This window comes from Oryctolagus cuniculus, chromosome 11, assembly GCF_051225735.1.
Source record: "Oryctolagus cuniculus isolate XC-2025 breed Fujian yellow rabbit chromosome 11, ASM5122573v1, whole genome shotgun sequence".
In the NCBI taxonomy this organism is placed as follows: domain Eukaryota; kingdom Metazoa; phylum Chordata; class Mammalia; order Lagomorpha; family Leporidae; genus Oryctolagus; species Oryctolagus cuniculus.
In genome coordinates, this window is record NC_142877.1 from 10823999 (window position 1) to 10841490 (window position 17492).

The 17492-nt window shown below is 50.1% G+C and overlaps 1 protein-coding gene across 5 annotated transcripts in view; it reads right to left on the reverse strand.

The window, feature by feature from the left end:
- SLC9A8 (solute carrier family 9 member A8) overlaps window positions 1-17492 on the reverse strand; it is a 72826-nt gene that overhangs the window by 30494 nt on the left and 24840 nt on the right. For all 5 annotated transcript variants that reach the window (XM_070051707.2, XM_051844933.3, XM_089307058.1 and 2 more), the window contains 4 exons: window positions 12140-12198; window positions 6850-6933; window positions 3002-3103; window positions 1543-1577 (listed from right to left, as the gene is read on the reverse strand). In XM_070051707.2, the coding sequence (XP_069907808.2) occupies window positions 1543-1577; window positions 3002-3103; window positions 6850-6933; window positions 12140-12198 (280 nt within the window). The remainder of the gene's footprint in view (window positions 1-1542; window positions 1578-3001; window positions 3104-6849; window positions 6934-12139; window positions 12199-17492) is intronic.

A 17492-nucleotide genomic window follows, 5' to 3' on the forward strand; every position in this document is an offset into this window, starting at 1 on the left:
AAGCCAAGTAACCGGGTTCCTGCCACACGTAAGAGAGACCTGCACTGAGCTCTTGGCGGCCAGCTCAGCCCAACCCAAACCGGGTCACTGCAGGCGTCTGGGGGAGTGAACCAGTGGGTAAGAGCACGCTCTCCGCCTCTCAAGGTAAAATAAGCTATAGAAACTTTGCAGCACTGTCTGGATCTCTGGCCGGTTGCTCCTCAATGTGCTGAAGGCTTGAGTCTGCGAGGCCTCCCTTATGTCCGGGGCACTTCCTTTCACTTGAAAATAGCTGCAAACGCGGGGCCTAAGCTCTGCTCTACGTCCAGTTCCTGGCTCTGAGTGCTCCTGTACACAGACGCTCCTTGGTGCCCTCCGGCGGGGACACCAAGCTCCCCATATAAAGTGGTGGAGATCGGCACGTCACCTACACATCCTCCTGTGGACTGTACGCACCCCTGCACTGCCATGCGACTAACACAACACGAACACTACGTCCACGATGTTGTACTGGCCTGTGCAGGGAGCAATGAGGAGAAACGATGAGCCCGCACATGTCCAATGCAGACACGCCTCTTTTTCCAGCTATTTCCGATCTGTGATTGGTTGAATCCCTGGACGTGGAACCCGTGGAGTTGGAGGATTGGCTATCTATAAAAATTGCCTTATAACAAACAAAAGCTCCAAAAATTCATGACCAGGGCGGGGACAGGGGCGGGACTGGGATGGACTTGCAATCAGGGACACATTTCCCAGGGAAAGGGTTCTAAGATTCTACTCGCCAGTCGCTAAGCTGCTGCTAAGCACCGGAAGCGCTGGCTGGCTGGCTGGGCCTGGAGGGATGTGGGGCTAAAGCCCGCGGCCTCACTCCCCAGCCCCCAGCTGTGCCATCAGAACGGGCCGGGCGCTAAGGGATGCAGGAACACCAAGCAAAGCTGCATGGGGCACTTCCCAGCGAGGGGCAGCGGGCGGACTCGGCCAGCTCCCCTGTCCAGCCGCCCGGGACACAGCTGTCTAGGTTGCTTCTCGCTAAGCCCGTTGTGGAAACTCCGAGACAGGTCTCCCAGATGGCTCTCACTAGGCAGTGCTCCCGGGAGCTCTGGACGCAGAGGGAGAGCCAGAGAGCTCCCTGGCCCTGCCTGCTCCGCGACCCCGGCGTGGTGGGAACGCCAGAGCAGAGCTCCGCCTCGCCCCCACCCCCACCCCGGCTCTCCCAAGAAGACACAGCCGTCGTCAGGGCCGGGGAAAGACCCGAAGGTGACTCTCGATACAGGACAACGGGACAGTACGTGGACAGGGTGGGCGGCTGACCGAGCGCAGGTCTTCCCTGTAAGCTTAAACCAAACGAATCACTTCAGTCAGAGGTGCTCTAGGGGTCTCCCAAAAGCCTCAAAGGACTTTTTATTCATTTCAGAGACACAGATTAGATTCGCGTGGAGTAAATTCCACAGCAGAAATCACCAGCGGCAGCAGGGACAGAGAGAACCACACCAGGGAGCGACGTGGAGAAAGTCTCCCCAGTCTGCAAAGCGGTCTCATAGTGTCACGGGATGAGGCATTTACCTGTCTGTCATGTTGAGCTTAGAGATTACATCAGCCTGTAAAATAGAACACACAGACACACAGACACAAAAACCCCTGGAGAACAGTGGAGAAGATGAAATGCCCGTCAGCATCTCATCACACGAATGCGGACATCACCTCCTCCGCCCAAACCACTTGAGAAATAAAGAACACGCCTTCGCTTCATCTGAACCTGCGTTTGGTCAGCACACAACGCAAGTATGAGCGGGAATGCTGCGTGTCCCAAGCCCGACCGACGCGGTTCCCTTCTCCCGCGTTTCCGTGTTTGAGCAATGCACCAAGCTGCAGACCGCCTGGGTGCCATGGAGGCGGAAACACAGGTGAAAATCGGGCGGCGTGGGCTTCAGCCGTCACGAGAAGACAGCTTGCCCACGTGAGCGATCCGCCGCTTACCCGGGCCTGACCCTCAACTTAGTTTTCAGAACTGGGGCAGGCAATCTCTCTACAACTGACACCGAAGGAAAAGCGCTGCGACACGCATGGCCGTGCGTGATGTGAAGCCACAGATCTGACTGTCCTGCCTAGGTCTGCTCTAAATTCATTTAAAGTAATCTGAAGTCTCAAGTATGGGACTTTCAATTGATGCCACTGGGAAGTGGCTTTGGCACGGAGCAGAATCCAGAGTATAAAATCCTACAGACAGGGGCCGGCGCTGTGGTGCAGCAGGTAAAGCCATCGCCTGCAGTGCCAGCATCCCTTATGGGCGCCTGTTTGAGTCCCAGCTGCTCCTCTTCCGATCCAGCTCTCTGCTGTGGCCTGGGAAGGCAGTGGAGGGTGGCCCAAGTCCTTGAGCCCCTGCACCTGCATGAGAGACCTGGAAGAAGCTCCTGGCTCCTGGCTTCGGATTGGCGCAGCTCCGGCCGTTGCGGCCAATTGGGGAGTGAACCAGTGGATGGAAGACCTCTCTCTCTCTCTCTCTCTACCTCTCTTTTTAACTCTGTCTTTCAAATAAATTAAAAAAATCTTTTTAAAAAATACAAATAAATAAATAAATCTTTAAAAAATCCTACAGGCAGACAGCTTAGAATGGAGTGAACAGATTCAGAATTATCTTTGATTTTAAAATGCAAATCTTAATTAAAAAACTCTTCAACTCTGATTTGGCCCACCTGACAACCCAAGTAATACCGTTACAGTCTGAAGATCTTGATGCTATGTATTTTTAGGCATCCAATTTCACACAGTGATGGCTTGCAAATAAAATCAAATACTTTAGGGATTACAGAAAAGATCGACCCAATTCCAAAGTTCTGGGAGGATACCTGGAAACAGTTTCCCATGCCTTCCTGTGCCTCCTGTGGCCTGGGGCTTCCTTCTGGGGTGTTTACCCTGAAAGTGAAACCCAGGCCCCATGAGATGGCCCCACCCAGCCCTGCCTCCCTGCACTCGCTCTAAGGATATGATTCCCAAGTGTTAAAAAAAAAAATGTTTTTCTTACCTGGCCCAGAAAATAAATTCCTCCACCTACTACAAAAGCAGAGATGGCCGTGCCAAAAACAGCAAACAGGGTGATGGAACCAATGTTTTGAAAGAAGTTACCCTGTTCGAAAGAACGGAAATCAGAAACGATTAGAAAGGCCGGCCCAGCAGTGAGGCTGGCTCTGGGCGCAGGCCTGGCTCGGTGACGGTGCAGCACTGCCCTGTCTGGGAAGCCCTCACTCCACACAGACTGCAGCGCCCCACGCCATGCACAGCATCCCTCAGCTGGACGTGGCCACAGCGCCCAGGAGGCTCTTCCCGGCTGTCCTCGTCCCTTTGCCTTCTCCAGAGGAACCTTCCAAAGGACAAACCTGACTGTGCCGCCCCCACTCCGCCCCCTTCCACTGGAGAAGCAGCTGCACCTAACCTGACTGTGCCGCCCCCACTCCGCCCCCCACTGGAGATGCAGCTGCACCTAACCTGACTGTGCTTCCCCCCACTCTGCCCCCCACTGGAGATGCAGCTGCACCTAACCTGACTGTGCTGCCCCCACTCCACCCCCCACTGGAGATGCAGCTGCACCTAACGGAACGGAGTGACCCTGTGGCGCCCCCACTCCACCCCCCACTGGAGATGCAGCTGCACCTAACGGAACGGAGTGACCCTGTGGCGCCCTCTGGTACCGAGCTGCCTTTTGTCTCTCCTGGTGAACACCAAGCATCCCAAGACCTCAGGGCATCTCCCCTCTTCCCGACCATGGAGACAGCTCCCAGCTCAGACCCTGCTCCAGGCTCTCAACACGCAGCAATCCTCTGCTGGTCTCATCTGACACGGCTGAGGTCTTCCATTTATTTCTGCATCTGTTTGATGGATGTCTGTCTTCCCAATGAGGCTGCAGGCTCAGTGGGGCAATGGCCACACCTGCCTCTGCACAGTGGTCACTGCCACGCTGCCTGTCAGATGGCAGACGACCAAAAAGCAGGCACTGGAAGAATGAACTGTTTTTCATGTTTGATCAAAACCCTGAATCTGGGGTGAATGTCTGACACAGTGGCTAAGATGCCACTTAGGACACCCTGTAACAAATAGGTCCCAGGTTCAAGTCCTGGCTCGACTTCCGATCCGTCTCCCTGCTAACGGGCACCCTGCCACCCACATGGGAGACCCAGGTGGAGTGACCAGCCCCAGCTGTTACAAGCATGCCTTTGAGAATGAACTAGAGACTCAAACAAACAAAAAACCCCAAAATCTATCTAATTTTTTTCACTTAATTAAGAACAGGTGCATTGTTACAAAGAACATCTAGAGAATAGGTTATACTACTACCAAAATTTCCTTTTTCTTGTTCAGGACTTTTAAATAATTTTATTTCCCTCTATTAGTATCATCATCAAGTATGACAGACAAAGTATGCTTCTATCTACACTTCACAGCAATTAAGAGAAAATATTTGAGTCTAAGGAACATGGCTACCTCTTCCAAAGTTAAGGAGATCAAGCTGTCTCTTAGAACCATACTGATCGACTCAGGGGCCTGGTGGGCCTTGGGTGCCAGCGTGGACGGGGTCTGCTGTTTGACCGCTCACTTCAGAGGAGTGAGTGTACTGACAGCCCCACTAAGCCACGCTCCTGCAGGAAACTCCTTTGTAGTCTGGCTCAGCGGCTCGTGATCGGATGTTCACTTCCTTTGGTTGGCCTATCAATCTTCAGTGCACAAAGGATTTTAAAATAACTCAAGGCAAACACAATGATTTGTTTTTTTCTAAACCAAGGGCTTTTGTCTATGATTTTTTCTTTGCGAATAGCTGCTTTATTTTGTTATTTAAAAACACATTAGACTAACTGGCCTTGTACTGTTTACAGGGATCTAATTCAGATATAAATTATGTCGTTGGTTAGTATTAACCTTGATACTGAAACTTTCCCAAATTCCAGTTACCCCACTGAAAGAACACCCCTCTGCCACACAGAGCACACTTACCTCTCTCTCCAACTTCCGATTCTTATACAACATTTACAATCTGATTAACAGTAGCTCGACTGCCATTGTGGCACAGTGGGTAAAGCTGCTACCTACAACACCAGCATCCTATACGGGCACCGGTCTGAGTCCCGGCTGCTCCACATCCGATCCAGCTCCCTGCTAATGTGCCGGGGAAAGCAGTGGAAGATGGCTCAAGGTCTTGGGCTTCTGCACCCATGTGGGAGACCTGGAAGAAGCTCCTGGCTCCTGGCTGTGGCCTGGCCATTGCAGCCATTTAGGGGATGAGCCAGCGGATGGAAGAGCTCTCTCTCTGTAACTCTGCTTTTCAAATAAATAAAATAAATCTTAAAAAACAAAAAACAAAACCAGTAGCTGTCTACTTAATGCATAATGACTGATGATTGTGTTCCTGAAATGTATATTTATATGAGCAAGTGCGCCAACACTAAGATAAAACATTAAATTCAAAGTCACTGCCTAACTCCTTTATAGGAGGGCAGGAAGGACACACAAATGAACTGGGATTCCAGTTCACATCTGTCCCTGCCACACCCTGTCACATGTGTTTGAAACATTTTCAAAACCTGGCTACAAAGCCTGTTTACAAAATGAAAGTGCAGAGATGTTGACCTTCAACTCCTTTTGTCTGTTTTTTTCTTTTTTAATAATTATCTGACATCAGTAACTGTAAGATCTGGTTTTTTTTTTTACATTATGCTTTCCCCCCCACATTTTCTTTAAATAGATGCCCAAGAAAATAAGAACTTAAAAAAATCTGAACTAAAAATGTTAAAATATCTTTGTTTTAATATCCAGGTAGAAAACTAAAGATTTAATTTGTATGTTTTTACCAAAACTTTGTGACAAATTCAAGGTTAACTTAATGAGCTGAGACTCCTGCTCCTGGTGACCCTGACGCTGTTAATCACAAGGACGGAGCACTCCCTTCACTGGGTGTGGTGGGCGGGGCGTTGCCCACATCCTTTCACCCCGTGTAAACCCCAAAGCCACCCAGGAAGCGGGGTTTGGGGTTGTCTGGGTTTTGTCTTTAATTTCCACTCTACTAAAATGGCACCTGCAGGGGGCAGCGTGTGACCAGACCTACACCTCTCTGGCTCCAAAGTCCAGGTTCCTTCCTCTCTATCCTTCAAGGTGTTTTACTACATACACAAAATAAATGCTGTATTATTAGTATTTTAAGTTGAAATTACCTTATTTTAAAACTTAAATATTTTTATATTCAAAGGAAATTTACAGACCAGGAAAAAGCCATGCAACACACAAGCTTAAAGTGAGAAGTTCCTGGGCAGGCAGAAGGAGCGACTCTGGGAAGACAGAGACCAGCAAAGCCAAGACAGACCGGCAGGGGCCCTGGCCACGGCTCACTGTCCCGGCCGGGACGGCGACACCAGGCAGAGCGGCTCTGGGCCCCAGTGCCGCAGCCTCCGCACTGGACAACTGGGGCAGGATGGCTCGGGCCTGGGGGGCAGCGGGGCATGGAGTAGGCAGGAGAGGAGAAGGCTGGGGGATGGGCACAGAGAGGGGACCAGGAAGGACGGCCGGCCGAGGAGGGAGGGAGGCCCTGCGGGGTGAGTGAGAGAAGCCAAGGCCTGGGGCGCATGTCCCTGTTGTCCCAAGACAGGCTGTCCTGTTGACCTGTGTCAGTCTGTCCAACAAGATGAGTTAAGGTTTCATCCGTGTGCCACTTAGGTTTAATCTGGCCAACTTCCTCTATGGAGAACACGGGGTGGACTGGCCACACAGCAGCCAATCTATCGCGTTTGGACCCCACTGCACACGACGGAACACAGACGCGCCCCTGCTGGACGGGCGGCCACGCTAAGGACCCTGCCTCCCCGACACGAGAAGGCGCCCGAGCCTCACCTTGTGCAGCGAGTAGCCAGACTCAAAGATGATAGGCGGGAGCAGGAGGAGGAAAAACATGTTGGGGCGGAACATTTCTTCTTCCTGTAAACACAAAATGGGTATTTTCAGAGGCACGGCTTTGTGTAGTTAATAAACGGATTTACCAATGACGAGCTGAAACGATCCTCGGGGCCCAGCCCAGCGGGGACGCGGAGATGACTACCTGACCACAAATGCAAGCAGGAGAGCCCCTCACCCGAAACCCACCCCCAAACTAAACTGCGTTTTAAAATGCAGGCCAGGAGATTTTAAAAGGCAACCCACAAAGAAAGAGCACAGTGAACTGCTTCCACACACTCGGGACACGGTTCTTGTTGCTTAGGAAAGAAAATTAACGTAGAAAGTTTTGATTCATAATGAGCAGTTTGAAAAACAAGTGCACAAACACACCCCGTGCTGCCACCTTCCTAAGTCCGTCTGCAAGGAGACAGTCCCCAGCTGACCCCCTGGGGACCGGGGGTGTGGCCCTGAAGCCAGCCCCTTGCCATGCTTTTGATTCAAATATTCAGACATTTAGTGCCACTCTGAAAGGCACTCCTAGAGGAGAACCTCATGCTCTGTATTAACCTGTGTCTAACTGCTGTGAGACCGGGGAATGAGTCTGTCGCGGCCCTTAGACCCCAACAGCGACCTGTAAGAGTCTCCCTCATCTCACAGTCAGCGCTCTGTCACGTGAACAGCTCTGTGCCACCATCTCGACAGTCTGATTTCTTATCAAAACCCCTACTCAGAGGGATGACTAAATGTCATCTCGCAAATGTACAGCTGTTACCACAAAGACCAAAATAACATCAAAAAAGGCTCAAAATGGAAGCAAATGATGACTTCTGAAAAATGCCTTGTTACGTCTCAAAATAACGGCATGATAAGCTCAGACTCAGCCGGGGCCACGTGAAGAGGAAGAGGCTAAGCGCTGTGATTGTGGGGCCGCTACTTTTGGGGTCTGTCCAGTGGGAGCACCGCACAGATCCTATTTCAAACACCAGATTCCCCGGGGGAATGGAGAGCCTACTTGTAGTGGGGCTGCACAGGGCACCTCACCCCAACCCATGCCCTGGGGCCCCCAGCACATGGCCTTGCGTGGCGACTGTGCCTGCAGCTGTGATTAAGGTAAGGATGGGACGAGATCATGTGACATCCAAGAGAAGGGCACTTGTAAGGGACAGAAAAGGACCGCGGACCAAGGAGCAGGCCTAAGACCCGGCCGAGTCGCAGGCCGTGAGTGCCGGGGCCCCGGGACTGTGAGGGAACGAATCCGTGTCTTAAGCCGCAGCTACCGGTCCTTTGTTTGCAGCCTTGAAGTGAGTCCCTTTCCCCCACCTCTCAGGGAAGCTGTCACAGAGAAGGCCCAGGCTCTCGTGGCGCCGTCTCCCCTAAATGGGGGGGAGTGACTTTAGGCGCTACATGAGCCGTGTGCATCCAGTACCGCTCACCGCACAGACTGAGGAAGCCAAGCCCCTGCCCTTCTTTTTCAATCCCAAATAAATCGGACAACTGAGCTCAGCACTGCCATGCTAAAGCTCTTTCCAACGTGCCGATCCCCAGGGCCATGGCGGACATCACTGTATTTATGAAAACAGACTTGGTTCCTGACTTAAATTAAGATTTCATGGTATCCAATGTCCACAGCAGCTCTATTCAAAGTAGCTGAGGGGCCGGTGCCCGTGGCTCACTAGGTTAATCCTCCGCCTGCGGCGCCGCCATCCCATATGGGTGCCGGATTCTGTCCCGGTTGCTCCTCTTCCAGGCCAGCTCTCTGCTGTGGCCCCAGAAGGCAGTGGAGGATGGCCCAAGTGCTTGGGCCCTGCACCCGCATGGGAGACCAGGAGGAAGCACCTGGCTCCTGGCTTCAGATCGGCGTAGTTCTGGCCGTAGCGGCCATTTGGGGGGTGAACCAACGGAAGGAAGACCTTTCTCCCTGTCTCTCTCTCACTGTCTAACTCTACCTGTCAAATAAAAAATTTAAAAAAAAAAGTAGCTGAAAAGTGGAAAACAGCCCATGGCTCCATCAAGAGATGAATGGAGAGGCAAACTGCGGCACATACTTCAAAATAAGGACCATCCACCCACAAAAAGAAACCAAATTCTCAGACCTGCTGTGGCAAGCGGGAAACATCACGCTAGTAAATATGCCAGGACAAACACTGTATGATTTTACTGATATGTGGTACTGAGCAGGCAGACTCATAGCGGTGGGAAGTAGGTTAAAGGTGCTGGGGGTGTTGGTTATGGGGAAATGGGCAGTTACTGCTCGTGGACACAGAGTTTCTGCCTGGGATGGTGAACAATTCTGGAAATAGACAGTTTGATGGGTGCTCAACACTGTGAAAATATTGAACGTTACTGAATGACACACTTAAAATTGCTAAAACTAAATGTCATGCTATGTGCATTTTACCATAATAAAAAGGGGGGAGCTGTTTGGCCATTAGGGTGCTGGGTTGGGACACCCAGATCCCATAACGGGGTACCTGCATTCAAGTCCCAGCTCTGCTCCTAATGTCCGCTTCCTGCTAATGCTGGGTCCCTGCCACCCACACGGGCCAGCTTCAGCCTGGCCCAACCCTGCTGTTACAGACATTCGGGGAGTGCAACAGCAGGTGGAACTCTCTCTTTGCCTCTCAACTAAATAAACGAATAAAATTCTTTTTAAAACTGCTAAAAACACACATAAGTAAAACAGCAAGTTCATATAAAGAAGTGTGTTGCACATAGACAGTGGAGATGGAGGTGGCCCCGAGGGCAGTCTGGAAGCGGAGCTTCACGCTGGTTTCTGTCTCCTGCTGCTCCTGCTCCTGAGTTTCCAGACCGATGCCCTCTTTCCACCCTGCTCTCCACAGATGCCTGCTCCTCCAGGAGGCTGGCCCCAGCCTCCCAGCCTAGAAACCCCGCCTTTCCCCAGGTCAGGCCCTGGCTGCCCGAATGGCTCTTCAGGCATTTAAACTGCCAGTCAACTCTGGTTCAGCTGCTGATCACGTTACCATGCTGTACACATTACTATGATTTTATCTTGCAAAGTCACATCTGTGGGGCAATCAGTAACACTGAAGCACATTAAACTAAAAGCGAGAGATACCTGCCCATCCCTCCTGCTACCGCTCAGGGCAGGGCTCACCGATGCCAGGTTTCCTGGGGCCACGCTGCCAGACCAGGGGCACAGCCACGGCTCAGGGTCTCTGGTTTTTTTTCTTTCTTTCTTTCTTTTTTTTTTTTTAAGATTTATTTATTTACTTGAAAGTCAAGAGTTACACAGAGAGAGGAGAGGCAGAGAGAGAGAGAGAGAGAGAGAGAGAGAGAGAACAATAGCTGCAAGGGCAGGAGCTGTGCCGATCCAGAGCCAGGAGCCAGGAGCTTCTTCCAGGTCTCCCACGTGGGTGCAGGGGCCCAAGGACTTGGGCCATCTTCTACTGCTTTCCCAGGTCATAGCAGAGAGCTGGACCAGAAGTGGAGCAGCAGGGACTTGTACCGGTGCCCATATGGGATGACGGCACTACAGGCAGCGACTTTACCAGCTACGCCATACGCTGGTCCATGGGTCTCTTTTGGTGGGCCTAATGTTAAAAGAGCTTCGCTTTTTCAAGAAAAGCTAGAAGTTCAGATTTTTATGTGAAATTGCCAAATTTTATATAGATTAATAGTATTTTAAAATCAAACTAAAAATCTGAACTGTTTTTTATATCAATTCAAATTTTGAACAACTGATTTCAAATCAAATCAAATAGATTAATGGGTAATAATTACCCATCGGGCTATATCTAGCCTAGAACTAGAGAAAGGGATTTCGGATCCCCACTATTAGGGCAGTTAAAACTTTATTATTACTGTTTTTTAAGATTTATTTGATTCTATTTGAAAGGCAGAGTTACAGAGAGAGGGAGAGAGAGCTTCCATCCTCTGGTTCACTCCCTCAAATGGCCACAACAGCCGGGGCCAGGCAAGGCAGAAGCCAGGGCCCTAGAGCTTCATCCGGGTCTCCCACACGGGTGCCATCTGCTGCTTTCCCAGGCGCATTAGCAGGGAGCTGGATGTGAAGTGGTGCAGCCGGGGCTGGTGTTGCAGACGGTGGCTTCACCTGCTCTGTCACAGGAACAGCCCAGGGCGGTTAAAACGGAACCAAGTTGGGGGCTCAGTGTGATGGTTTTAGCCATTTAGTGCTTGATTACTTTGGAAAGGACCTTATTTTCCTCCACAAATTGAATTTTCCAACACGTCTACTAATATCGCTCTGATCTATATGAATGCTCCAGTTTAAGTTGAATTTTGAGCTGCTGTTGGTCCGTGTATTCCAGGATGACGCTCACCCGCTAGTAAGCACTGTGTCAACACAAGGCTATGGAATCAGCGACCTGTGCCAGCTGGTATGCTGGTGAACACACTGCCCGTTCAGGCTGGACAGCCTGGACACGAGACTCAACCTGGCTGTGACACTGCACACGCCCCAGCCTCTCTGAGTGCCACTCTCTTCCTCTGGAAAAATGAGGTGTGCAGCACCTGGTCTATCTCACAAGGCTGTCATGAGGACATCAGCTAATGTGTCTTTTTTTTTTTTTTAATTATTTATTTGACAGATAGAGTTAGATAGTGAGAGAGAGACAGAGAGAAAGGTCTTCCTTCCATTGGTTCACCCCCCAAATGACTGCCATGGCTGGCGCGCTGCACTGATCCAAAGCCAGGAGCCAGGTGCTTCCTCCTGGTCTCCCATGCGGGTGCAGGGCCCAAGCACTTGGGCCATCCTCCACTGCCCTTCCGGGCAGAGAGCTGGACTAGAAGAGGAGCAACCAGGACTAGAACCCAGCGCCCATATGGGATGGTGGCGCCGCAGGCGGAGGATTAACCAAGTGAGCCACGGCGCTGGCTCCAGCTCATGTGTCTTAAGTAAATTAAGCGCTACGGTGCCAGATGAACAGGCAGCTGTCCTTACCTGTCAGAGTGGCCCTGGGAGCAGTAAACACTGCTTCATGTTTAATGCTAATTAGCCTCTTCCCCTATCAATTAGAAGCATAAGGATTATAAAAATGCAAACAACAAATAAACATTGTGTGCTCTCATGTTTATTCACACCAGTGTGAGAGTCATGCTTGCCCTAAAATCTCAGATGTAAAGGTATCAACCTGAGAATGTTCAAAAGCAATGGGACAGCATAAACAACTTCACTGACAGTCAAGTAACGATCAGAAAGCCAGTATAACCATCAGTGTGAAAACCAAAGCTTGTGATTATGTTTAAAAATGCAGTTAGGCAAACCTACCTTCCAATTCGCCAGTTTTTTGAACTCTATAATTTTTATAACTGCTCCCATAAGAATACCTAGAAGAGAAAACAAAGTTTAACATAAACATAAGATATGGGAAAGATTGCTTTGGTTTATTTTTCCAGAGAAGCTGAACATTATTCACTGTATCTGTAAATGGTTGTCACGGAGTTCTGCCAAATTTTACGTCTGAAAATCTAATGGAAATGAGTGTGGGGTTTTATGAGCCATGCATTTCTCACTTGCATCTCAGGCAAACACACTATAATGAAGTCAACACAATTCTGGGGGAAGGAAAAGCTTACCAGGCAAGACACAAGGATACTCAGCTTGGCATGGAAGATATTTTCTTCCGATTCTTTAAAAATATATATATATATTTTATATATATATATTTAAAGAAAAAGAAGAAAATATCAATTTCAAATATATTTCAAACATATATTTTATATATATATATATTTCAAAGGCAGGGAGAGAGAGAGAGAGAGCAAGAGAGCACTATCTTCCATCTGCTTGTTCATTCCCCGTGTGGCCCCCTCAGCCGAGGCTGGACCAGGCTGAAGCCAGGAATTCCGTCTGGGTCTCCCACATGGGTGGCAGTGACCAAGTCCTGGAGCTATCATTGCTGCCTCCCAAGGCTGTGTGTTAGCAGGAAGCTGGAACTGGAAGCAGAACTGGGGTTGAACCCTGGCACTCTGATACAGGATGTGGGCATCCCAAAGTGGTGACCTCAGCACTAGGCCCACTGCCCACCCTGCATGGAGGACTGACACCTGTCAATTCTGTGACATCCACTCACGGTCCACGTGAAATGGCAGAAAGTTTACAAGTTTGCTCTGTAGCCACCATTTCCAAAAAAGAACCAAAATTGCATTCTTAGCCTCAGATGCTGCTCTACATTCAGTGTTGATTAAAGATAAAACATCAGTGCTGAGAACAACCTGAAGTAACAGCTGTTTGAAATTCCTGGAAGAACACTGACCCTCAAAGCTCACCCTGCCCCAGAGCAGCCAGGCTCACAGCCCTCCCAGGAAGTACCCACCACAAAGAATTATCCGATGGCTCCTCCCTTCCTTCCTTCCTCCCTCCCTCTTTTCTTTTCTTTTCTTTTCTTTTCTTTTCTTTTCTTTTCTTTTCTTTTCTTTTCTTTTCTTTTCTTTTCTTTTCTTTTCTTTTCTTTTCTTTTCTTTTCTTTTCTTTTCTTTTCTTTTTTTATTTTCTTTTTTCTCTTCTCTTCTTTTCTTTTCTTTCTAAATTTATTTATTTGATAGGTAGAGTTACAGACAGAGAGAGACAGAGAGAAAGGTCTTCCTTCCGTTGGTTCACCCCCCAAATGGCCACTACGGCCGGAGCACTGCGCCGATCCGAAGCCAGGAGCCAGGTGCTTCTCCTGGTCTCCCATGCGGGTGCAGGGCCCAAGGACCTGGGCCATCCTCCACTGCCTTCCGGGGCCACAGCAGAGAGCTGGACTGGAAGAGGGGCAACCAGGACAGAACCTGGCGCCCATATGGGATGCCAGCGCTGCAGGCGGAGAATTAGCCAAGTGAGCCACGGTGCTGGCCCCTCTTTTTCTTTTCTTTTCTTTTCCTTTCCTTTTCTCTTTTCTTTTTTCTCTGTCTCCCTCCCTCCCTCCTTCTCCTTTTTTCTTTTCTTTTCTTTTTTTTTCTTTTTTATTTATTTTTGACAGGCAGAGTGGACAGTGAGAGAGAGAGACAGAGAGAAAGGTCTTCCTTTGCCATTGGTTCACCCTCCAATGGCCGCCGCGGCCGGCGCACTGCAGCCGGCGCACCGCGCTGATCCGATGGCAGGAGCCAGGAGCCAGGTGCTTTTCCTGGTCTCCCATGGGGTGCAGGGCCCAAGCACCTGGGCCATCCTCCACTGCACTCCCTGGCCACAGCAGAGGGCTGGCCTGGAAGAGGGGCAACCAGGACAGAATCCGGCGCCCCGACCGGGACTAGAACCCGGTGTGCCAGCGCCGCAAGGCGGAGGATTAGCCTAGTGAGCCGCGGCGCCGGCTTTTTTTTTTTTTTTTAATATTTATTTCTTCAAAGCAGAGTGAGAGACAGAGAGGTCTTCCATCTGCTGGGTCACTCCGCAAATGGCCACAACAGCCAGAGATGGGCCCATACAAAGCCAGCAGCCAGGGGTTCTTCCAGGTCTCCCACGTGGATGCAGGAGCCCAAGGACTTGGACCATTTTCCGCTGCTTTCCCAGGCACGTTAGCAGGGAACTGGATTGGAAGAGGAGTAGCTGGGACTTGAACCAGCATCCATGTGAGATGCCAGTGCCAAAGGCAGCGGCTTTACCCGCTACACCACAGAGCTGGCCCCAATGGTCACGCTTCCTAATGGCCCCATCAGGCCCCAGATGCACAACTCCTCACCACTGGGCCCATTCAAATCAGCTCGGAGCCTGTTCTGACAAAGACGCCCAAGCAGAACGCCGCAACCTCTGGGAGGCGGGACACAAAGGCAGCCTGTGCACCAGTGCAGGGACCTTAAGCATCACACAGGACCTGGCTCCCCGGACAACACAAGGCTGCGGAGTCCACCTAGGACTGGAGGCAAGTTCATCAGAAAAAGGGCTGCACTGCACGGAGAGCTCTGTGTGGGGAGGGGTGTGGTTCGAGGTAAACAGAGAATAAGTTTAACTTTATAAATCTCCACACTATTGACATTTGTATGTATTATTTTGGGATAGAAAAAGTAACCAAGACAAAATACAGCCACGGTATTAAGAGAGTCAAGGAATACACTTTCATTTTTTTCCCCCCAGAGATTTTTTTTTTATTATTATTTGAAAGTCAAGAGTTATGGGGCGGGATGGAGGGATAGCTTCCAGCCACTGGTTCATTCCCCAGAGGACCACAATGGCCAGGGCTGGACCAGAGCGAAGCCAGGAGTTTCATCCAGCTCTCCTACATGGGTGTAGGGACCAAGGACTTGGGCCATCTTGCTGCTTTTCCCAGGCCATTAGCAGGGCACTGGATCAGAAGTGGAAGAGCCAGGACATGAACCAGCACCTATATGGGATGCCAGCATTGTAGGCGGTGGCTTTACCCACGACACAACACCAGACCCAGAACATTCACCTGCTAGACAATATGGAGCATACATTATTCTTCAAATAATTTTTCTTAATGAATTAATTTGAGAGCGAGAGTGAGAGTGAGAGACAGAGAGAGACAGAGAGAGACAGAGAGAGAGAGAGAGAGGTGCATTTCCCATTTGCTGGTTCATTTCCTGAATGCCTGCAACAGTCCCAGCTGGCCCAGTCTAAAATCAGGAGCCTAGAATTCAATTCAGGTCTCCCACATGGGTGGGAAGAAATTGAGTACCTGGGCCATCACCGGCTGCCTCCCAAAGTGTGTATGAGAAGGAAGTTGGATCAATAGCAGAGACTCAAACCCAGGTGCTGTCACATAGGATGCGGTGTCCAAGCAGTGCCCTAACCACTGCACCACACACCTGCTCCCCCAAGCTCATCCTTGTCCTCTCTTTCCCTGCCCCAAGATAATTTAACTACCTTGGTAGTTTGGGGGAATATTCTACCAGACCCTTCTCTATCCTTTTACATATACATATACACATATCTTGCACATGTATATGTAGATATACATGTATATATATGTATAAATAAGTATATTTAAACACTTGGCACTGGTGTATGTGTGCATATGTACACAAAAGGCACTCCTGAGTGTAATCTACATGAAATTTGTGGTATTGGAATGCATCATTCTACTACTTGCTATTTTGTGCAGTGTTACATCTTAAAGATCTAGCCAGAGATTATTATTTTTTTAAGATTTATTTTATTTATTTGAAAGACAGAGTTACAGAGAGAGATAGAGACAGAGAGAAAGGTCTTCCATCTGTTGGTTAACTCCCCAGATGGCTGCAAAGGCCAGAGCTGAGCTGATCTGAAGCCAGGAGTCAGGGGTTTCTTCCGGGTCTCCCACATGGGTGCAGAGACCCGAGGACTTGGGCCATCTTCTACTGCTTTCCCAGGCCACAGCAGAGAGCTGGATCAGAAGAGGAGCAGCCAGGACATGAACCGGCGCCCATATGGGATGCCGGCACTGCAGGCCAGGGCTTTAACCCGCTGCGCCACAGCGCCAGCCCCTTTCAGACAGATGCTTCGTTCTTTTAACAGCTCTACGGCACAGCACAAAAATGACACAACCTGATGAGGTGTTTCTCTCAAGAAGATACGCAAGTAGCCGATAATCACAAGTTCAACTTCATCAGACATCAGGGAATCGCAAGTCAAAACCATCACAAGACACCACTTCACATCCCGCAAGATGGGAGAATGTAAGAAGTGGCCAAGCACGAGCACTGCTGTGGGCAGAGACGAGACCCCTCCCACATCTCTGGTGGGAACGCGAAGAGGTGCAGCTGCCGAGGAAAACAGTGCGGCAACCCCCAAACGGCTGGGTGACCCCAGGACCCAGCAATGCCGCCAGGAGAACTGAAAAGGTTCTCACACAAAACAATGTACTCAGATGTTCACGACAGCATCCTTCCCAACGGCTCGGTGCAGAGGGCCCACACGTCCACCGGGCAGTGAGCGGGTAAACACCCTGCGCCGGAGGCCTGCTTGGCAGTACGGAGCTACGAAGCACTGCCGGCTGCTGCAACAGGGATTCGTCTCGGGAACCCAGACGCAAAGACCATGGGTCTTACCTTCCTATTGTATCCAATGCCCTGGTTAGGTCAATCCACGGAGACAGAAATGGTGAGGAAGGACAGGGTTAGGGATGACAGCCAAAGCCTCCGGGGGTTCTTTTTGGGGTGATGAAAGCATTCTATAATTAATCATAGTAATGGCTGCACAGCTCTGTAAATATTCCACAAAATCACTGAATCGTACATTTAAAATGGGTGAATTTTGTGCTATGTGAACTAAATCTCAAAGCTGTTCCCCCCCGACTTTTTTTAATAGTCACAGATTGTATGGTTCCACTTTTTTTTTTTTTTTTTTTTTTTGACTGGCAGAGTTAGACAGTGAGAGAGAGAGACAGGTCTTCTTTTTTCAGTTGGTTCACCCCCCAAATGGCCACTACGGCCGGAACACTGTACCGATCCGAAGCCAGGAGCCAGGTGCTTCCTCCTGGTCTTCCATGCTGGTGCAGGGCCCAAGGACTTGGGCCATCCTCCACTGCCTTCCCAGGCCACAGCAGAAAGCTGGACTGGAAGAGGAGCAACCGGGACAGAACCGGTGCCCCAACCGGGACTAGAACCCGGTGTGCCAGCGCCGCAAGGCAGAGAATTAGCCTAGTGAGCCGTGGTGCCGGCCAACAGTTCTACTTATATGGACTGTCTAGAAGAGGCAAATTCAGGGG